Genomic DNA, 22930 nt, shown 5'->3' on the forward strand with positions numbered 1-22930 from the left:
CCCTCCTCCCTCCCTGGCCTGAGGCTCCCAGCTCCAGTGTGGCCCCTGTGGACGTGCATGGGGGTCTCTCCTGCCCTGAATGTGCCACCAATGCTCATGCCAAGTGCCCTCAGGGGTCTGTATCTCCAGGGAGCGGCACAGAACCTTCTGGTGGTACTGGCTCCCCACCCCCAGAGGGCCAGTCCCTGGCCAGATATCTGCAAGTGGTCACTGTGTCTTCAGAAGCTTTCTTTGAAATTTAAAAAAATAGAGGCAGGAAGGAGTGTATGAAAGATACACGTGCAGTTTAAAAAAGAATAATTCCTGTGTACCCACTTCTACGTAAAGGAATTTACCTTCCTCTTGATTCTGTCCTTCCTGGTTTGTCTCTTCTTGGGGAAAGGGGGCATCTTTAGCCCAGGCCAGACAGGTATAGGGCTCGTCGGGGGAAGGATCCGTCAGGGAGCGAGGAAGTGCCAGGCAGGGAAACTGAGGCCCAGGTGCTCACCTGAAGGGCCTCCCTGCCCCTCTTCCCTGGGGTCCGGGGCAGGGACACCCTTGGGGACAGATGACGAAGGGGGCGCCTGCCTGGCTTCTGCCAGGAGGGGGCGAGGTGAGCTGGCTGGAGGGCCCTGCAGCCTGCTGTGGAACTTGAGGCCCCCAGCCGATTATCACCTCCAACCTGACCGCCAGTGGGGGCCTTGCGGGGGCTTGTGGTCAAGCTCCTCTCCTCTGGGGGTTCCCAGGCCAAGGACCAGGTCAGGTGGAAGGATGCTGAACAGGAAGGCCCCCCAGAGGGAACTGAAGGACTGGCTGCAGCAGAGGGGCAGTGGCAGGAGAGGGGGCGCCGGGAGTGTGGGGTGGAGATGCTCACTCCCTGCGGTCCCTGGCCTGGCAGGCACTTCACGCAGCTCTACAAGTGGCACCTGTGAGGTGGGCCTTGTTCACGGTGGCTAAGCATGCTCGGAGCGGCTGCAAGCCCACCGAAGGTCATGAGCCTGGAGGCTGGGGTTGAGGCCCTTGGAACTTGGCCTGTCTCCAGCAAGCCAGTGGGATCCTTCACACTTCTGCCAGCCTGGCCTGCCCCCAGGACACCCCAGGACACCGGCGCTTCCCGCCTGTAGCTGCTGTCTTGTTACATGAGGCTATTTCAGGTCACTACTTAGCTAAGGCCCTCACCATCCAGCACCTAGTTACAAGAAGTTTTATCCCTTTTAAGCCTTCCTTGCTCAGTGTGCAGGGAGGGGGCCTCTGGTTCCCAGAGGGACCCCGAGACAAATTTCTGTCCAGACAGGTGGGTACCATAAGGGCCCCATATCTCCCTCTGCTCTGCTCCCTTCTCTTGCAGGCCTACCCCCAAAGCCTACCCTCCTGCACGTCCCTCCTAGTGCTGGTGGCAGGAATCATGGCCGTTTGATGACAGGGACCAGCCCCCACACTCACACCTCGTTCCCCGACCCACCCCAGGGCTGCCCTGCCCCTTGTCCTGGGCTGGGGGCTGGAGCCAACCAGGCCTCAACTCTGGCCTCTTTGGTCATGCCAGAATCCCATGGCTGGCAGGGGATGGGCTTGCCTGTGTCCACAAGCCAGCTGAGGGGCAGCACAAGGGCCACAGCCTCATGTCACACATGGGACAGGTCTGTGTTATTCAGGGCCCTTTGAACATCCCCGTTCTCCCCATGCCCGCTCCTGCCTCAGTTTCCCATCTCATGTCAGTGTCCTCCTCATCTGAGCCCAGCTCATGGGGCTCCTCATTGCTGAGACAGGCTGGAAGTGTTCCTGACCTGGGGCTTTGCTTCCTGTGTCCTGGGGTGGCTGGTCCCTGCACACTTAGCTTGACTCACCCGCATCCTGGGCACGGCAGTCCTCCCTGGCGGGCCAGCTCCATGGGGCAAGGGCGTTCCCCTGATTCTCAGCCTCACCTCACGCCTGGGGAGGCAGCAGGTGAGCACCAACAGGGCAGCCCGTCAGCAGGACCGCATGGGGCTGCCTGACATTTAGCACTTCCTGCATTTTGAATGTGGTAGGCCTCATTCCCAAAGGGCAGTCTGCGCAGGACCTGTGATTTTGTGGGCAACAGAAGCCTCCCTTTCGTGCCCCAATACAGCTGTTGCAGGAGCCGGAGGAATGCTCCCCGCCCAAGTGCACTCAGGGAGGGTGTCAGCCATGCACCGCGGTGTTGCATCCCGTGGTCCTTCTGTGAGGCACTTCCCGTCCATGACTCCTGGCATTATGGGGGTGCAGCTGGAATGCAGTCAGCAGCGCACACTGGAGGTGCTCAGTCCGGGGAGTTCCGACGTCCCTGAGCGCATCTCTGGATCTGTCCTCCCATGGAGCTACTAGAAACCTGTCACCCTGAGGTCACGCCTTCCGATAACTGGGTCTGCTCCTCTTTAATGGTGTGCCATTTATTTGACACACTAATCCAACGTCATTCCAAGCCGGGGCCCATTTCACCAGCATGTTAGGGGGTCCCTGATGCACACACAGCCTCCCCACTCTAGACTGACGGTGGCCCCCGACACCTGCTGGTCTCAGATGCCCTTCCACCCATGGGACCATGCACTCTTCCGTCTTAACCCTGCTGCCTGCCCCACTTCCCCATGGTGGTCAGGGTGGGGTTTCTGGGGTGGACTCGGCCAGTCCCCACCCCAGCCAGCAATGGCCGTGTCAGCTGGATTGCATAGCTCATCCCACCGGCTAGTAGTCAAAAGGATTTAGATCGACCAGATAAAAGCATAGAGGAAGCCAGGAACCAGCCCCGGAGTTGGTTCTGTGGCCCTGGCTTTGTGGACCAGGGGGCCCCAGGCTGTGGCTCCTCCGTGCCACCTGGAGGGTGGCTGAGCTCTGGGCCCCACACCTGGAGTTGCTCCCTCTGCAGATGTATCCATCTGGGTACATCTCCATCCCCAGACATGGAGAGATGCAGATGAGACAAGATTATTATGGGAATTGGCTCCCACGGTTCTGGAGACTAAGAAGTCCCCGGATCTGCAAGCTGGAGACGCAGGAAGGCCTGGTGTAATTCCAGCAGCCGGGAACCCAGAGCGCCGCTGTCTGGGCGCAGGAGAAAGAACTCACTCTTCCTTTGCCTTTAGTGCTATTCAAGCCCTAGGGGGCTGGACGAGGCCCACCTGCTTCGCCTGAGTCACTCAGTCTACAGATCCAGATACTGTCTCTCCGGAACACCCTCACAAAACACACTCAGGAATGCCACTGTACCGGCCATCCGGGCATCCCCCAGCCTGGCCAAGATGACACAAACTTAACCATCGCTACAGGGCTGGGTGGGCTCTGGGAAGAGCCCCCTTACACCTCTGGCACCGTCTATGCTTGGGCGTGGCTCTGCGGTACCCAGCCCAGACATTGGGGGGCGGTACCCTAGCTGATTCTGGAACATGTCACACCCCCAGCCCCCAGCCTCACGCACAGAGAGTGGCCAGGGTGCCTGTCTGCTTGGCACCCCGACCCCCAGCCCCACTGGCCCCTGAGCCCAGGTCCAAGGGGAGACTGTTCCTCACCCCCATTCTGCTGGGGACAGCCGGCCTGGGCTAGAGTCCTAGACCTCACCCACCCCCTCCTCCATCACAGAAGAGGAAGCCAAGGCCTGGAGACAGGACAGGCTGTCCCGGTGACCAGTGGGTTCTACGGGATCAGCCGAGGCGAAGGGGCAGTGTGGGCCTGGCACTCTCCTGAGCTTTTGCTTTTTAAAAATTTTTTTTTAAAGATTTTATTTATTTGTCAGAGAGAGAGCACAAGCAGGGGGAGCAGCAGGCAGAGAGAGAAGCAGGCTCCTTCCTCACTGAGCAGGGCACCCGACGTGAGACTTGATCCCAGGACCCTGGGATCATGACCTGAGCCTCACGGACTAAGCCACCCCAGCGTCCCTTTCCTGAGCTTTTAAATTGTCACGCTTTGGGACACAGATACATCTGGGCATACCCCAGGAAAACCCACACCCCAACAAAGATTGAGCTGCCCTGTGCACTTGTGCGGGGCTCCAGCCCCTGAGACAGCTGTTTCCAGTCTGCGAAGCTGTGAAGGAAGCTGCAGGAAGCATTCTCATGCTGGCTTAGTGGGACTTTCACTTCTGCACAGCGGAGGTGCTGGCCTGTGGGCTGCAGTCCCTACATGCTGGGCAGGAACAGCCAGCTTTCCGGAAAGCCGTGCGTCCGACACCCCCCACCAGAGGGTCTCTGCTTCTGCTGCTCCACACACACCCACTTTGGAAACGAGGCAGCTGAGATTCAGGGACGGGCTAAGTACTCATACTGGCCTGGCCAGGCCGGGCTCCCCTCCTGGAGGTCTCCGAGTTGAACCCCACCCTCAGACCGGGGTCTTCCCTGGCCTCCTGGGCCCCACTGTCCACGGGGCAGCTCCCCCTCTTGCCTCTTAATTACCTTGTCGGGGGCGGACGATTCTGGCCCTCCCCTTGTGGCACCCCAGCCCTCTGCCCTCTCACCATCAATAAAGTTCTGAGCCTGCCCCTCTTCTTGGGCACCCGGGAGGAGAGAGGGGCCTCTTCCGTTTCCAAAAGAATCCTCCCTTGGATCCCGCAGCTGGGGTCTGCCTGGGACACCAGGGTGTGGTCCCTTGGCCACCAGCAGGTCCCACATCTGAGTGCAGCACTCTGGGAACCAACCTTGCAGTGTCCCATCAGGGCACATGGCTGCGGGTATGGCGCTACTGCGCCCTGTGGCACAGGCATGGGAGCCTGCTCCAGTCAGAGCTCTCCGGAAGTGCCCAGGGGCTGGAGGTGCAGCCAGGCCGGCAGGGGCCAGCACCAGGCGGGGAGCAGCTTTCCAGGCTGGGACAGCGTGCAAGAGGAGGCTGAATGGATTCTCAACACGGAGTCTGGCTTCAGGTCAGGCTTGCTCAAAGTGAGCTAGAGCTAAGATTCCCTTGTGTCTTGGGCAGAAGGGAGTCAGAGGTGGGAGACGCATGTGTTGGCAAGTAGAGGAGATTCCTTTTGTCCTTGGGGAACATCTGGGCAGAGCCTGTTGGGTGGGGTCTGGTCTGGATGCAGTCAGTCGGGGTGGGAGACCTGAGGTGTGGCCTGGCACCAGTGATGTGGTGGGTAGGGGAGAGAGGAAGGGGTTGGGCCCCCACGGGTCTGGCAGGGGGACATAGCATGTGAGGGAGATAGCCCCAGGTTCCACCTGGAGGAAGCCGTTCTCTTGAGGTCCACCCCCAGGTTTGAGGGGGGCTGGTGCCTGTGTCCCTGTCTCTCTGGTCCTTCTCCCTCTTTCAAGCCCCAGACAGAGGGCAATGGGACAGAGCGGCCCTGCCTACTGGGAGACCCTGAATGCACTCAGGGTTCTGAAATCCCTGGCCGTGAGCTCAGAATGCCTGGGTTCCCCCGGCTGGGAGAGGCAGGAGGGCCCCTCCTGGAGCCTTCAGAGGGAGCACGGCCCTGCAACACCCTGACCTCAGATTCCTGACGTCACTCCAGACCTGGAGAGGACAAAGCCTGCCGTCCTAAGCCCCCACACTGGTGGTGATTGGTTACAGCTGGCCCCGGGACCCTGGACAGGCTTCTTCAGTCCTCAGCTGGTACACAGGGCTGAAAGGATGGGGGCCCTTTGGACACCCGTCTCTCTTCTCTGGGCCTGTCCAGGTGGTGTCAGACATAGTGGCCGCAGGGTGGCTGACTTCTTGCTGTGGGGCAGGCAGTGGGCCCTGGCGCTCAGGGCCACCTGGTGATGGCCCCCTCCTGTCACAGTGGCTCTGGCTCTTGGGGTCAGACCGGCCCCTTCATGTGCATCCCTTGCCCTGCGCCCCCGGGCAGGGGCAGCAGGACGGTGTCTGCAGGTGCAGAAAAGGACTGGTGGCGCCTTGTTCTCAAGGACCCACACATAACTCGCATGCCACCCAGCCTGCAAAGCCAGGGCGCCTGGACGACAAACAGACTGGGACGTCATGGAGGTCAGCGCCCTAGCAAGTGCCCCAAGTGACGCTGACAGCCTCTCCCTCCCTCTGTCCATGGCCCTCTGTCACCTGACACCCTTCACTTCATCCCAGTTCACAGGCCTCAGCACTCCGGCCCCCCCCGAAGCTCCTCAGCTAGGCTCTGGCTCCTGCCCCAGGAACTTTGCATTGGCTGCTCACCTCCAGGTGAGCTCCCTCCCTCCCTCCATGGGTTCATGCTCTCCACCTCCTGCCTCTGTCTGCTCCTAACTCTGCTTTCTTCCATTGCACACCACACATTGGGTGCATTTATTTGTTTTACGGTTTGTCCTCCACTGACAGGCAGGGCCTTTGCAGTGAACATGCTATAGGTGCTTGCTAAGTACTTGTCCATTGTTCCAGGGCCGATGACCAGAGAGCCGGGCGGGTCTCAGAGGGGCCACACAGAGCAGACAAGGCCTCGAGGCCTTGGGGCCCGCTGGGCAGAAGGCAAGCAGGGCTCCCCATCAGTGGCTGTCCAAGGCAAGCCCCAGGCCTTGGGAGCCAGATCTGGGCAGTGGTGGTCAGGCGGGGGCGCTCCTGCCCAGGCCACTGCTGCCCCGTTCAGGCTGGGAACTCTCCACGCTTTAATTAAAACCCGCCCCTCTGCCTGACCCCACTCTGCCACCACATTCTCCACTTAATTGGGGCCCTTCAGAGCGGCTGAGGTTAATTAAAAAGCCCAGCTGAAGGCACCGTGGTGTCCTGGCATCTGCCGCAGCGCCTGCCCGCATGCACCCCGCCCTGCCCCAGCCCCAGAGGGCTGCCCCGTCGCCTGTCGGCCCACCTGGGGCCCTGGGGCCACCTCCTCACGGCTCACCCCTCCAAGGGGGTGACTATCACTCAGAGACCCTGAGTTTCTGGCCTCAGCAAGAGGACAGGGCTGGTGGGGACTCTGGCCCGTCTGTGGCAGGTCCCAACTCCACTCCCGCCAGGGGTCCAGATGCTGTTTCTGGCTCCCAGGCTGTGATGGGCTGGCCTGTCCTCCCCAGCCCCCACCCTGCACCTGTAGGCCCAGCTGTGCACCTGAACCTGGGAGCCCCTTTCCTAAGAGGTGGGGGGCAGTGTCTCTGGGCTCTTGGCTCCCCTGGTGTGTTCAGGGGAGTGGGTGCCCCATGAGGGATGCCAGCAGCGGGGACACGAGGGGCCTCTGAGGCCCACCAGGTGAGAAGCCGGTGACATCAGGATCTGGGACCCAAACCTTCAAAGGCCACGCTGCAGAGAGGGAGACTGTACAGGCCAGCCAAGAAAGGCCAAGTCCCTGACAAAAGCTGGTGTTGTTTGGCCACTGATGGGAGGACGGAAGGTCAGAACATCATGCTGCTGGCCACAGGATGGCCGTCTGCCTGCCTGCCTGCACCCCAGAACCTGGGCCTCCAGGCAACGTGCAGGGTCCAGGCCCAGAGGCCCCAGCGGCCCTGGGCTGGGGCCTGGGGGAGCTGAAGCAGGCATCCAGGTTATGTTAGGAGGCATGGAGAGAAATTGCCCCTCATTAACTGGGTAAGAAAAATCTAGAAAGAACACCTGACAGTGGAACAGATCCAGAGCTGGAGACCACAGGTGTGCTGAGGTCTTGTGGGGGCTGCAGCCAGATAGCTGCAGAAGGAGCCCCAGAGAGGTCCTGCTGGGTTTCCAGAGCCCAGGTGTGTGCCCACTCCCCTTAACCCATGGGCCTGTTCAGGAACCCCAGGTCTCCGTGGAAGGGGACGCAGGAAGTCAACACGTCCCTTCTCCTTCTTCTGAGGATGCAGGCACCTCACCTGTGGGCCTGCGCCAGGGTCGGCTCACAGCTGAGGGTCAGGCCAGGGAAGCGGCTTGCCCTGGAGTCAGGAACAAAACTCAGCTCCTTCCACCCAGCTGTGACAGGCCGTGTGACAGGGAGAGGCAGAGAGCAGGTCTGAGCCTCCTGGGAGTGTGTCCCAGCCTGAGGCCTCTCCCCTGCACTTGGTGCAACGCTCCCTTGCAGGGTTTCCACCTGCCTGTGCCCTTGTGCATGGCACCTGCGTCTCCCCACCACACCTGTTACCCTCACAGCTGTGTCTGCAGCTGGGCTGCACCCCTGTGTCTCAGCGGGGAAGCTGAGGCCCTGGCGCGCTGAGCTGCCTGCCAGTGGAGGCCATGCTCCCCTGCCGGTCCAAGCTGCTTGCTGGACCCAAGCCCGACTGGCTTCCCTAATGGAGGGGCTAACCCTAACCCCCCGCCCTGTCAAGCAAATGCTGGCAGAGCTATGAGCCGCTGGTTAGGGTTTGGGCAGTTCCCCAGTGGCCCAGCAGGTGCCCAGCACTCTGCCACATGGGGGACTTGGAGCTGAGGGGCTCAGGTGCTGGTCAGGCGCCAGGCACCTGCTGCGGAACGTGTGGGGGTGTCTGGGAGCCTGGGCGGGCTCCCCCATCCCCACATTGGAAGCTGTAGACTGACCCTCCATCCCGCCCCAGACCTACCTCTGACCTCGGACCTCAGGCTAACCCTAACCCCGCCCTCCCTTGGTGCTCCCCGGGCTGGAGCCGTCTGCCCTGGACATTGCCCATCCCTGGTGGGCTCCTAGGACAGGAGAGACCCAGCGTGTGGACCTGTCCTTAGTTTGCTGTTGACTCTAAGAGGCTGGGACAAGGCGTGCTTGCAACGCAGCTGTCATTCTGAGACATGGGCATCCTTCCTCAGGGCCACATCCCGGGAGGCTGATGGTGGAGCCGCAGTGCTGCTCCCCAGTGGGCATACACTCAGGGAACCCTGGCATCGTGGCGGGGCCAGTGGATGCTGAGGCCACACTTTGCCAGTCCCCAGATGAGGGGGTGTCCCTCTGAAAGGCTCCAGGGGCATTGCTGTACTCCATTCAGCCTGGCCTGCCGGGAGCTGGGTCTTGAGGTAGGCAGAGAACTGGGCCCTTGGAACCAGAAAGGGCCCCTGCAGAGGCTCTGGCCTGTAGCCTGAGGGGCAGGTCAGGCAAGGGGCTCGGCACTAGAGGCGCCCCCCCCACACACACACATCACGCACACGCACACATGCAGAGCTGTTCTGAAGCCCTGGTGCCTCACACGGGCCCCTTCCCAGGATCCCAGTAGTGACGTGGGAACCACCAAGCCACAGCCCCCTGTGGCTGGAGGGGTGGAGGCAAGGGTGAAGGAAGACATACAGAAGGGCACTGCAGGGGGGACCCAAGGCCGTGACTTAAGGGCTCATCTGTCCTTAGGACTCTGCAGAGTGCCCCTGGTGTCATGCCGGGCCTGGTGTCAGTTTCTCCACCATGGGTCAGAGGACCCCTTGGTCTCAGAGGGGGATCAGACTGCAGCAGCTACAGGCTGAGACACGTGCTCCATCCTATGGGCACTGGGGAGCTATGGAACGTTCTTGAGCAGAGGAGGGGCTAGCTCTGGGCTGTGTGACCAGGAAGGCTGCCTGGCCCACGTCCTCAGTTCCTGAGGTTCTGGCCCAGACCTGGGAATTAAAAGGACACTCAAGGCAGAGTGATTTATGGGGTTGCAGATCTTAAGCAACCTTATCCACTTCCGCCTTGCCTCTCTGCAGGCTACAGGCTGGTGGGGCTGTGTCCAGCAAAAACCCCGTGGACTGCGGACGGAGGAGGGGGCTCAGATGCACTGGCGGTTGTGCATGGGCCTGCCTCCCTCTCTGCCCAGTTGTTGGGCTAGGGACACACAGGAGGGGAAGTGCCCTTCTCTTGCAAGCCTCGAATTCCACTATTCACCCTCTTGCATGAAGGCTCAGGCCTTCCCACAGTCCTGTCTTCCGTGGTGCAGATGGCTGCTGGGCTGGAGAGGGGTGTCTGTGTGTGTGTGTGTGTGTGTAGTCCTGACTTCTGCCATCAGGACTTGGAGGAGGATGAAGTGGGTGGAGGCCTGACTTGGGAGGTGACAGGAACTGGGGTTGGAAGCAGAGCAGCCCTGGGGGAGCTGGAGGGTGAGGGCAAGACTTCGGAGCTGCTCTTTGGAGGTTCCTCTCTGTTGTGGAAGTCTCACCTCCTCTGAGAAGGCCCCCAGGGTTACCTGCAATGTGCCAAGTGTCAGCCACCTTCAAGCACCCAAGGACCCAGCTGGTAGGACGCAGTGCCAGCCTCCTGCTTGGATGGGCTGTGGGGAGCAGGGAAGCCTCCTCCTTTAGAGTGGGGGGAGCAAGGCACTCCCAGAGCTGGGCCTCCCTGGTGTGTGGGGGGGAGTGTACCATCCCTGCCAGCCCAGTTCCTCCCTCCAACCGGCATGTTTGGGTGGACGAGTCCTGGTCCTCGCACCATAAACACCAATTTGCAGAGCCCTGAGAGGCAAATGACTGTTTACTGTGTGCTCCTGAGACTCAAATAAAAAAGGGAGGGAGAAGGAGACGTGATCGAGGTGCCAGCCTAGAGCTAAATGTCAATTAGCACCTTCTGACTAGCTCCTGTTCCAGCTGCCAGGCGGGTGGTGGCGGCTCCCTGGCTGGGGCCCTCCCAGGGCTACCCTGGTGCGCTGGGCACCCCGCCTGGTCCTGGTGCTGCAGGGACGGACTCTCAGATGTGTAGGAGGCCTCAGGGGCCTGGAACAGGATGCCGGAGCCATAGAAACCACGGCCCATGCTCACCTCCTCCTGGAAGGCCTCCCAGGTGACCCAGAAGGCAGAGAAGGGGCCATCATCGCTCAACCGTCCAGGGCCAAGGTCACCGGGCGAGGTGAGGGGCAGAGCAGTTGGGATTTTCATCTGTCAGTTGCTCCCCATCCCCCCATTTTATGGTGGGACAGGGAGGAGGAAATGGGGTGGCCTTGCCTTCATAAATTTACACTGGGGAGAGCGGCCTCGTCCAGCATGCCTCAGTTTACCCATTGGTGCCTATGAACATGAGGGCTGGCAGCACCCTCAACCAGGTGGGATGGGAGGGACACCATCCCATTCTCCCCCAGCTGTGGACGGTGCCCTTGAAGTTCAGGTGCAGTCCACACTGAACGTACCCGGGTTGGGGGGCAGCACCCAGGTTTGGGCCAGAGGCCAAGGGGCTTCCGGAGAGGAAGCTGCTTACCGCCAGGCCAAGACCTCAGAATGCCCTGTTCTTGGGGTAGCATGAAGGTTTCATGAAGGGAGATGGGGTTTTAACAATGAAACAGATGGCAAGAGGGCTGAGCAAGTCACGGAGGACGAGGACCTCGGGCTTGGGGAGGGGGAGGATGGTGTAGGGGAGGGCAGAGGGAGTGGGGCCACTCCAGGCCAACAGGCCAGACCCTAAAATGGCCTGTTTTTCATTCCAGACCACAGGGCAGGGCCCTGTCCCCCAGACCAAATCCCAGGGCAGGGCCATGCCCCCCAGAGAAGGGGCAAAGACCCGGCCAGTGGGGCCTCGAAGCCCATCTAGCCCAGGCTCTGATGCTGGGCCGGGGTCATCACCATGCTGGGCCTGGGGACAGGGTATTGCCAGCCCGGGGACCCAGAGCTGGCCCTGCACCTGCTGCCCTGGGGGTCCCAGCCCTGGGACATTCTGGCCCAGCAGGATGAGGAGGTGGCTGGAATGTCCCTGAAGGGAGGAAACTGAGGCCCCAGGACCCAGAAAGTGGGAGTCTGGGGGGAGGGAGAGCAAGTGGGGGCTCAGAGGAGGGGGCTGGCCACACCCCTTCCATGACTTCAAAGCTGCTGCCCTGGGAGTGTGAGATTTGCAGGGAGGCTGAGCCAAGGGGGGCCTGGTGGGGTGAGGCCCCACTGCCTCCGGGCCTTTAATATGGTTATTCCTCTCCTGTCTCAACTACCTGTGAACAGGCCCACCGGGCCCATTTCCTCCCTCTCTAGGGCGGCGGGAGGGGCTGTAAACTCCCTGGAGAGGTGGAGGGGTCTGCCCTCTCTGCCCTCTGAGTGGGGGATACAGGCAGGGCTGGGGGCTGGGACTGGCTGCAGAGGGGGCTCTGCATGGAATATTCCACAGCTGCAAAGCCAGGAGCAGAGAGACCCTGGGGAGACCCCACTCTTGCACTGCAGGGAAACTGAGGCCGGCTGGCAGAATTGAGGGTTTTGGCTCGTCATTCACTCAGGCTCTTTCCAGCCCCCCACCCATGTACTAAGCCTGCCAGTGCCCCATCCTGGCCCCCTTCTGGTGGGGTTCTGCCTCTGTCTGTCCTGCAGCCCTGGAGAGCTGAGACCATCTCCACTGTGGTCTTGCTCCCAAGCCTGCAGGGGGCCTAATGCCCGGCACCCAGAGGCCAGAGCCTGCCCAGGTCCCTTACGTGCTGTGTGTCCTCAGGCCAGCACCTGGCCCTCTCTGGGCCCCTGGGGGACAGAGCCTGCATGCTGGGGGTTTGTAGTCCTGTGACACAGAGGTATGGGAGTCCCCAGGGTGACCCATCTGCTCCCCTAGCAGGCTCTGCCCCTGCGTCCTCCCACCCCACCCACCTCTCCAACCCTTTCATCTGAGGAGCCCCCAGCACCTGGTTCTCAGCAGGTGCCAATTAGGGCGGCTCCTGCCTGGGCCCTGACTTAGAAGTGCTATGGGCTGCGCTCCGTGCTGTGCACCGAGCCCAAGGGTGGCTGGAGTAGGGCTCCTGTCACCCCCTACCTCCAGGGCCGGACCCAGTGCCAAGTGTCTGGTCCAGTGTCACAGCCCAGGACGGCCTGCGGGCTGCGTTCTGAGCTCCCCTACTGGACTCCCCCCATGGAAGAGATTGGCTTCCCGCGCTCCTGCCTCGGCCTTGGCCCTTTGCACTTAATCACTTGCTCCTTCTTTATAGACCATCTGCCCACAGCCCACCTGGTTTAGCTGACCCCCGGGGCCCCAGCTGGGAAAGGGCCTGGTGGGAGAACAGCCAGCATAAGGCTGTGACCTTGGGGTGGGGTGTGGGGAGTCAGCCATGATTTGGGATGTGACGGGAGGGGTACTGGGAGCCCAGGGCCCTGGGTCTCTGTCCAGTTCCACTGCCCTACTGGGCCCCATCCTGCTCTGTCTTCCGTGGCTTGGAGAGTCCTGGGAAGAAGACCAGCGTGGCTGGGAGGGGGTGGACGGGAAGGCTGGGCTTCCCCCAGGTCCTGTTCCGAGGGGCAAGGCCACAACCACCCCCCACCCCATACCTCCGTTTGCCTTCCTTGTCCCTCAGTGCGTTCCCACTCCACAGCCTCTCATGGCTCTCCCAGCTCAGGGCTCTGTTGGATTAGACACCCATGCCTACTCTGGGTCTGTGCCCCCTTGTCCAGGACCCCTGTCCAGCCAGCTGTGGTTTTCTGTCTGCAGAAGGTGGCTCTTCCTCCCTTTGCTCTTAGGGAGGCCGTGGGACCCTGACACCAGCTACTGAGCTGGCCGCACTGGGCTTCCCTCCCTCTGCCCTGGTGAGTCCTCCTCCGGCTGTCCCCAGCCCCCTCCCTTCCAGCAAATGGCCCCTGTAGGTTGGCTGTTCTGGGCCTGAACTTTGAGAGGGTGGGGGCTGGGCCTTCAGCCCTCAGCTTCCTGGTTATCTCCCTCCCATCCCCCATGTAGCCCAAGAACAGGGACCCTGCACCTGGCTTGGAGAAGTGAAAGTGTGGCCTCGGGAAACCCTGGCCCCCAGTGTGGCCTTAGTTTCCAGAGGCTCCACTCAACCCTGTATGCTTCACATACCCCGAGTTAGGGTGGACGTGGGCAATAACCATGGAGGGGCCATGGGAGGCTCCAGCCTGCAGGATGCCTTGTCTGTCCTGGGGACTCTTCCTGCCTGGCCTGGAAAGGCAGGTAGGGGCTCCCAAAGGCAGGGCCACCCCATCCCCATCCTGAGGTCCTGAGCATGGTGCTGGGACGCAGCCCACCACACACTTAGAGGCTGCTGACCCCTGCCAAGCCTTGCATACTGGAGTTATGTTCTATCACAGAGGGGAGGCCAGGCAACCAGCGTCAGCTCGGGTCCCTGGCCTGAGGTAGACAAGAAGAGGTAGGAGCCCCTAGGAGATCTTGACCTCGTGCAGTGGCTCTCTGCCAGCAAGGGATGTCCCTCTGGCCTTCATGCTGGATTCCAGCCACGTGAGCTGTGACTTCTAAGTTGGCCCTGGCTGGAGGCAGGAGGAGGAAAGCTCCCTGATATCCAGGCTCTGTCTGGGCTGGCGAGCCTTGGGTTGAGGGGGTATGTCTTGCCTCCCAGCCAGGCCAGGCTCTTGGAAAACCCTGTGCTGGGCCACCATGGGGATCCGTGTCTTTTCTTTGGTGACCCTCCCTCTTCCCCTGGACTTCCGGCCTCTGGAGGCCACACCAGAGACGGGTCCTCCCGCCTTGGCCTGTGGACGTCTCCCCTCCCAGAGGGCAACCACCAATCCAGTCCCTGTACCTCACCAACCCACTGCCAAAAATCCAGTACAATCCAGTCTTGTTTCATTGTTTCTTCTTTTTGCTTCTTTTTTGTTTGTTTTTTTACTTCCCCCAATTGTTTGAAACTCACAAGCTATGACTAAAATAATGTCTTTCATAGAAAGAAAAGGAAAACAACAACACATCTGTTTGTCTAGCTCCAGTGTATGGTGGATATAGCAGCATTGGAAATAAAATTAAAACCAAAACGCAAAATTCAAGGCAGAGGGAGGTTGCGTGCGTGCGGGTCATCGTGCCGCACCGTCTCCTGCCCCTGCCTGGGTGTGGGCCCTCAGGGCCAGGGGCTGGGGACATTTCACAGTGGCAGAGGCTGGGCGAGGAGAGGTCTCCGCGGGGCGGCACCCGGGGGGGAGGTCCCAGCGGGCACTGGCCAGCAGCCTCGTGTTCCCTGGCAGGGTGATGAGTCAGACGAGAGGAGCAGCCTTCAGCCAGAGGCTCCAGGACACACATAGCCAGCACACCACAGCCACAGCAGCAGGACCGTGGGGGGCTGGGAGGGAAACCACCCCTCCCGGGGCGTTGGGCCTCTGCCGGCAGCATGGGTGTGGACTCACCCTCCCCAAAAGTCCCCAACAACCCAACCCAAATCAATGTGAGCCTCCGAGGCAGGGTACGGTGCTGGGCAGGGCCTGGACTGCAGCACAGACCAGTTGCTTGGGCAGCCTTGGGGTCTAAGCCCCCTTCCCGCCTTCCTGCTATGAGGGTTGTGGCCCAGAAGGAGACAGGGTGGGGCTGGAACTGGAGGCTTTTCTCTTCTCCTGTGGATGGGAGATGTGAGGACAGGGAGGAGGGCAGGCCCCGGCGGTGAGACTTTCAGTCAATTGCAAAGTAGAGGTCCCTGCTGGTCGAGCCAAGAGCCAGGCCTGGCTGGGGCCTGGGCGACAGTAGGACTGGTCTGGGGGGGTGGGGTCTGAGGCCAGGGCACACAGCAGCCAGGGCAGAGCCAGGCCTCAGGGTCCAGGCCCCTCTGCTGCTGGGCTCCACGTCCTTTCCCCAGGCAGAACTGGTTCCTGGGTTTCGGCAAGGCGAGGGCTGTCAGGTAGGGTTCCTGGTTGGGGCTCTGGCAGATGCCAGGCCGAGGGAGGGGTACCACAAGGCCTCCAGGCCCCTGAATTGTTCCGGAGCACCAGACGTGGTGGCTGGACCGCAGGGCCCAGAGGAAGGGGTGGGAGGTGATGCCGGCCCCCGGGGTCTCCACTGCAGCTCTATCATGAGTTGCTGCTTTGCACAGGCGAAGTGGGGTGAAATCTTACAGATGGTCTGGTAGGGAGGAGGATGGCCACAGGGAGCTCCGCCCCCAAGAGGACCCCTCCCCACCCGGAAGCCCCACCCATGGAGCCGCGCCCGTCCATGGAGGAACCCCGCCCCCATCCCGGAGGTCCGCACCAGCGTAGAACCCCACTGTCCTCAGGAGCTTCACCCTGGCCCTACCACAGGGGACCCTCCTCCCATCCAGGAGACCCCGTCCTGGAGTCCGGCCCCCGGACAGAAGGCCCGCCCCATCCAAGGAAAAAAACCAGAACCGGTCGGAGGACCCCGCCCCCATGGAGGGAGCCCCGCCCCCGCCCTACTAGGGAGGAGCCCACCCCATCCAGGAGCACCACTCGGAGGCCCGCCCCCAGAGAGGAGCCCCCGCCCCATCCAGGGAGTAAATCAACGCTTGTCAGGCGGAGCCCCGCCCCTCCCGGAGGAGCCCCGCCCCCGCCCTGTCCAGGAGGAACCCCAACTCCATCCAGAGAGAAGCCCCGCCCCCGCTCCATCTAGGAAGGAACCCTGTTCCCAGAGAGGAGCCCCGCCCCGCCCTGTCCAGAGAGGATCCCCAACCCCATCCAGGAGCCCCGCTTGGGGGCCCCGCCCCTGTCGGGGAGCCCCGCCCCCATCCAGAGTGGAGCCCCGCCCCCGCCCTATCTAGGGAGGAGCCCTGCCCCCAGAGAGGAGCACCGCCCCCCAGTCCAGGGAGGAGCCTCAACCCCATCCAGGAGCCCCACTTGGGGGCCGAGCCCCACTTGGGGGCCCCGCCCCTGTCGGCGGAGCCCCGCCCCCATCCAGGGAGGAGCCCCGCCCCCGCCCTGTCCAGGAGGAGCCCCGCCCCCGCCCGGGGCGGCGCGCGCTACTTGCAGGTGTGCACGTCGTAGACGCGCGCGCACTCCTGGCAGCTCACGTAGCAGCACCAGTGGAAGACGCAGTGGCACTTCTCGCGGCGCCGCTCGGTGCGCGCGTTGTGGCCGCGGCCGCAGCACAGCAGATCGCAGCCGTCAATGCCGTGCGAACTCACGTTGCACGTGCGGTCGCGGGTGCCGAACGAGCCGGTCTCGGGGTTGGGTTCGCAGAAGTTGGGCGAGGCCTCGTAGTACACCAGGTCACGCTCCGTGGGCACCTTGAAGTAGGTGTAGCGCGGCCGCAGGGTCTCCACCCAGCCGCGCGACTCGCGGTGCTTCTCCACCACCATCTCCGAGGCGCTGTCGTATTTGTCCTTGAGGAAGTCGCCGATGGCGCGGAAGTCGGGCTGCGACCACCAGCAGGTCTTCACCTCGCAGCTGCCCGACAGCCCGTGGCACTTGCACTTGAGATGCATGTGGCTGGCGATGGCCTGCAGGAGCGCGCCGAGGGGCGTCAGGGTGGACCCTAAGCACCCCCCTCCCTGGTTCCGTTCGTCTGCACGGCGGCGGGGGGGAGCATCGGGTGTGCTCCTTGCCTGCGGTCCCCCCGCCCCATGAGCTCCTGGCAAGCCCAATGTAACCTGTCTCCTCCATAAAGGCCCTTCTCCGTGGGTTCCCGGCGCCGCCTCTTCTGTGCGCTGCAGGTGCTTGTGCGGGTCCGCACCCTGGCGGACCCAAGATCCCCGGAGGGCAGGGCCTGGGAGCCTCGCCTCTCTCCTGGCTGGGTCTATTTCTACAGCCTCTATGACTGAGTGAAGGAAGGAAGGGACAGTAACAGTAACTGACGATCTGGTCAGGGCACGCAGGAGGGAGGACATTAATGCTGACCTGGAGAGCCTAAGATCGCAGCCCAGAGGACATGCACATGGTGGCAAGGCTGGAGGCTGACCTGAGCGCAGGTAATGGGGGTGGCTGGAGCAGAGAACCTTCAGGGCCCAGGAGGCTGGGTTTATGGGGCTGTAAGGGAATTCCAACAGGAGGAAGGTAGTGTGCATGGACAAGCCTGGGGGACTTTGGGGTCCTAAAGACCAATAGCCAAGGGCCTGGGTGAGGAATGTGTCTTTTCCCTTCTGTCTTTGAGGGAAGGGATGGGGTTGGAGGCGAAGGGGCTTGTGACTCAATACGAACTGTCCACGGTTGCACTGACCACTGTGATGGACGCCTGCTGTCCATGAGCCCTGGAGATGTGGCTGGTCCAAAGTGTGCTGTGCTGAATGCTGGCCCACACAGCGTCCCCAGACTTCACTCAAGAAGAGGATGTAAACTATCTCCTTCACTAGTTTAATATTGATGGTGACCATTACTGCAATGATAACATGTTGGTTGATATAGCCACCTTAATAAAATTTAATGTTAAAAATGAATGCCACCTGTTTCCTTTTTAAATGTGGCCACAAGAAAATTACAGCTATGTACACAAGTCCCATTATACTCCTATTGGTCAGTGTAAGGTGGGCTCTGCGTCCAGAAGCTGCCTCTACCCTGCGCCCCTCTCCTGCTGTTTCTTCTACACTTCCTGCTCATACTGGCCCTCTCCTGGGGCGTCTGTAATGACTGCATCCCTCCCCCCAGTTAATTTCTGTCTCATCTCCATATTCTTCTCTTTCCCAGAGGAGACACCTCTTCAGTGTCTTTACGTTTACTTTTATCAAAGTTATATATGCATATACTTTAAAGAGTCCAAGAGTTCCTGAGACTCACTCCCACACCCGCTCACACGCGGCACCTTCCTGATCAGCCCAGGCAAAACCTGTGCCTCTTGCCTCTCTAACAGAATGTTTGTCTCGCTGCTCCTTGAGTGTTGGGGGCTCCAGCAATGTCTCCCCTCTCACCATGGAGGGTGGGAAGTCAGCTCTTTATCATCACACCACCACTCCAGTGCACACCTGCCTAGTCCCCCACCCACCCAAAAAACTGAAGCATCACCCAGTTAGATCAATATCCAGCACTGGCAGTATTGGAACTGTGTGTAATGTCATACCCCGTTGAGCCCTGTGACAGGGTATGATTCCTTTTCCTTTCCTACAAAACTTTGTTTTTGCTGTTTTTAATGTACTTATTACAGATTGAGACTCAAACTTGCCCCGAATTGTCTAAATATCCTCTTTCAGATGTGCAAACACACTGCCTAGTCAAAGATTTCAGCTTCTTGGAGACATCTTTTTCAGAGGCTGTCTAGTAGATTTTGTGAAATGTGCATGACCAAAAACACATATTTTCTACTTGAAAAGTGGAAAAGATGGTTTAGCTGGGTATAAAATTCTTGGCTTAGAATCTTATTTCCCTTCAGAACTCGGAAAGAACTGTTCCACTTTTATCCCAGCTTCCAATGTTGTTCTTGGGAACTCTGATGCCATTTTGATTCCTGATCCTTTGCATGAAACCCACGGTGTGGAGGGCTTCTCTGTGTTGTAGGTTGTGAATTTCATGATGATAGGTCTTGATATGGGTCTCCTCTCTCATGTTCCAGAGTTTCTTACTGGGTCTGTTTGGTCTGAAACTTGTGATCCTCAGTTCTGGGAATCCTCCTGCCTTCTTTGCGAACTTCCTCTTCTCAGTGCTCCTCATTGTCTGTCTTGGACAGCTCCCCCATGTTCTCCATTCTTTTCTTATTTTCCATCTCTTTGTCTTTTTTCCTTTATTTCATAGACGGGTATCTCAAGTATCTGCCAACCTGTGTGCTGGGAGTTCGGTTTCTGCTATTCTACTTTTAGTATCTACCAGCTTTTCCCCCCTCTCTAAATGTTCTTTTCATTTAACACCCTATTCCACTTTTATGGAAAGAGTATTTTATCTTTCTGGGGATAGTGGCAGCTTTTTTCTTTTTTTTAACTTTTTTCAATCACTTAAAAAAATTTTTTTTAAGTAATCTCTACACCAAATGTAGAGCTCAAACTCATGACTCTGAGTCACACACTCTACCAACTGAGCCAGCCAGGCGCCTGGAAGTTTTCATCTCTCTTTTCAATGTCTCTTTTCCCATAAGTTTTGTTTTTGTTTGTTTTGGTCTTTACTTTGTGGATGCGAGAGGCCTTCCTCATGTCCTGTGATCCTTGGCTGTCTGCTCATATTTAAAAGGAGGACACTACACATTGTGTGGGAAGCTCATGTGCTTGGTGGGGACTTACCAGCATGGGCCCTCACTATAGAGGGGACCTGGCTCCATTATTTCATGGGGAATCCCCAGGCAGTATGTTTGAGTCTCTTGGATTAGTCCAATCCCCAGGGGGAGAATCTTCCATTCTCCTGCCTGGAGGGTCATAAAGATTCACTGTGGGGTACAGAGACTAGGAAGAGCAAGGCATGTGTAGATGGAGACTACTTTCACTTGGGAAACCTCACCTTCACCCAGGCTGTCCTTGGTGTCCCTCCAGACACACTGTGCTTTGCCCTTCCTGGAAAACACACCTCCAGATTTCTGCCATGGTAGAGGGTGGGGGGGTTTTCCTGGATGCAAGGAGTTAGACAGAAGACCTGGTGGGTTATAAACTGCTTTTAAAGTAGATTATCAACCCATCTTCCCATTTTTAGCCCCATTGTTTATCTCTACTTTTCAAGACACCTGATACTAGTAAGTCTGGGGTTGGTTCTCAGAGTTCTCCTCTACTGGTTTAAGATTCTACTTTCTCCTAAGACCCAAGTATTCATGGATCTCCTTCTTAGTCTGCAAACTTTTGCTGCACTGTTAGCCCCTGGTGTCCATGTTGTCAGGAGTGTTCATGTATTTATGTGTTGTAACATTCACTCACTGTCATTTTAGTGGGGTCCTGGGGGGTGCAGAGGGATGCTTATGTTTTGGGATTCCTCATAGACCCTTCACAATTGCTGTGCGATTCTTTCCCAAGTATATTCTGTGATTTTTATAGTTTCCAGTTCCCCACTGAGACATTCAGACTCGTGTTTTGGCTTTGTAAACCTAAGTAAGCACATTTCTTTTTTCACAATCTGCATCTCATAATGCCAGTATCTGGAGTCCCTGCAGACTAGTTTCTGTGGTTTTTGCCACCGATCATTCGTTGTGTCACCAGCTCATATGACAGGTTATCCTTTGATTATGTGCTGGGCGCTGTGTTTGAAAAAATATTTGTAGCAACCTTTTTTGACCCTGAATAAGGTGATCATCCCCCGAAGAGGATTTGCTTGCTTTTTCCAGGTGTGTGGGAAAACCAGCAATTTGGGATCTCCGTAATCAGTTCCCAGACCGTGAGATTTTTCCAGCCTGCACATGTGAGCAAGGGCTGGTCTACTTCTGGTTTTCCTTTACTCCTCAGGGTCCCAGCCTGAGCTGAGGAGTGGTTTCCTAGAGATAGCACCCTTGCAGGCCCCTCAGCTCCGGGAGGCTGCCGGAAGTGCAGCTCAGTGTATGTACTCTGGTCCAGATCAGGACAAAAGCTGCCGTGAGTGCTGGGCTCAGGATTCTGCCTTCTCCCGGCCCTTGAGCTGCTAATTCCTCAGTATATGAGGTTACTTACTTGGCACTTAAAATAACTTTATGGGAGCATAATATACATAAAAAAGTATATATGTTATAAGTGCAAAACCTGACAAAATTTCACGACCTGCCAGCCACTGAACACCAGCTCCCCAGAACTCCCATTATGTTCTCCTCGAGCTGCAGCTCTCTTCAGCTCTCTTCCAGCTCTCTTCCAGCTGCAGCTTCCTGTTCAGCCTCCTATACCTTTTGTAGGTGTCCTTTTATGAACAGAAGTTCTTTACTTCAATGCAGTCCACAGTATTGCTACATGTTTCTTTCATTGTAAGTGCTCTTTGGTCCTGTTTAAGAAACATTTTGCTACTCCAAGGTCACAGAAATGTTCTCCTGTGTTTTCTTCCTGACATTTTTCTTTGTTTCACCTTTTCCATTTGGGTTCTAATTGACTTTATTTATGGTGTGAGGTAGGGGCCAAGGTTAGTTTTTTCTTCCCATCATATTATTGCCCAATTGACTGGGCGCCATTTGTTAGACAAGACTATTTCTTGTCTGCCCTGCACTGTCATCCCTGGGATAAGTCAGGTGATGGATGGTCCACAGGTGGGCATCCTATGCTTTTAACAGGACACTTTTCACATGTAGTCCTGCATTTGTACTTGTCTCCGACAGAAAGATGAGTCAGTCACCTTGTCTTCTGTCGCTGGCAGTCAAATGCCTCAGTCCCCTGCAATCCCCTGGTTCCAAGGCCAGCGTCATCTTTGTGCTGCTGAATCTATTGGAGCTCTCTGGATTCCACAAGTGGTCAGTGTTCCGTTGGTCCCCCATGACCTTCAGACCCAGTCCTTCCAGCTTGGTCCCCATGTCTCTTCTTCCTCTGCTCTCCATATGCTAGTCTACCAGATGAACTCACTTGCAGTCGTACACTTTGGGCTGCCCAAAGACTCCTGGCTTCCCTCCACCTAGATAACTGTGTTACTTTGCATGCACTCCTTTCAGCACCGTTGCCAGCAGAAGGCTTTGTTTGAGATGCCAGCCCGGGGTGTGGCCCCTCTGAGGTACCCACGTCACCTTGTGTGTGCATTTCCTTATCACAGAATGTCCCACGCTATGCTGTAGGGGCCTCATTGTCTTCCTCCCTGGAGGTGCAGGCACTCCTACAGGGCAAGCCTTTATCCCAACCTGCCACCCTGTGGGAATGCCCTAGACCCTCGTGCAGCAACTGGACTGGGCTGTTTCAGACAGCCCTTGGCAGTAGGTGAGCAGATCCCCAGCCTGGCCACCAGAGACAGCCCTCCCACCGTATTTCCACCAAACCACACCCTTCAGGGCCCCGGGGCACACATCCTGCTCAGAAGGCGTCTATCTCCCCAGGACCCTCAGAAATGTGGTCAGAGGGTGCACCCCCCAGACCCACGGGGCCGCAGTGGGATGGCCCCCCATTGCACCCGCAGGATGCACAGGGCCTGGATGGATGACTCCCGGTGCTCCTGAGAACATGCACCCCCTGTGCATCCCCAGCACACTCCCCACTCCACGTACCCCCAGGACCAGCCAAGAGCAGCCAACATACCTGGCGACCGGCCTCGTTGTTGTGGCGGTTCATTGCGGAGCGGGCATCTGGCCGGTTCTCCCGCGCATCTGCAAACTCTCGAGACACCATGCCACCAAACTCGATGTCCTCGCTGCAGCCACCCCACTTCCAGCCCTCGCCCGGAGAGCCCTGGTGGCGGCTGCTGCAGCCACATATGGCTGCGGAGCCCTCGGCACACGAGCGTGTCACAGCAAAGGCCACGCCGGCAGAGGCAATGGCGTGCACGAAGGCAGACTCCCGGGTGGCTGTGGAGAGAGGTGACTGGGTTGGCAGGACGCGGCAGGGGCTGGGGTGGTGGAGCCTGGTCCGGGGCATCGCGGCCCCTTGCTGGGCTGGGCCTGGGCCCCCTGGGGTGGGTGGGAGTCCTGGACTCACCGTCACTGGAGTGGCCAGGCAGGGCTGGGTGCCCCCCACACGGAAGACCCAAGGAGGAGGGCGGGTACCAGGAGGAAGTACTTGGAGGGCCAACCAGCCCAAGGAGCGGTACTGGCCATCACTCCCCGTGAGGAACCACAGGGATCCCTGCAATCCGA

The 22930-nt window shown here is 58.9% G+C and overlaps 1 protein-coding gene across 1 annotated transcript in view; it reads right to left on the bottom strand.

Moving 5' to 3' along the window:
• Positions 1–16325: 16325 nt before the first annotated feature.
• WNT3A (Wnt family member 3A) overlaps positions 16326–22930 on the bottom strand; it is a 40980-nt gene continuing 34375 nt past the window's right edge. Inside the window, exons 3-4 of the mRNA XM_040622757.1 lie at positions 22377–22642; positions 16326–16805 (exon numbers count right to left, since the gene is read on the bottom strand). Of these exons, the coding sequence (XP_040478691.1) occupies positions 16326–16805; positions 22377–22642 (746 nt within the window). The remainder of the gene's footprint in view (positions 16806–22376; positions 22643–22930) is intronic.

Source organism: Ursus maritimus, unplaced genomic scaffold (assembly GCF_017311325.1).
Source record: "Ursus maritimus isolate PB19 unplaced genomic scaffold, ASM1731132v1 scaffold_5, whole genome shotgun sequence".
Lineage (NCBI taxonomy): Eukaryota > Metazoa > Chordata > Mammalia > Carnivora > Ursidae > Ursus > Ursus maritimus.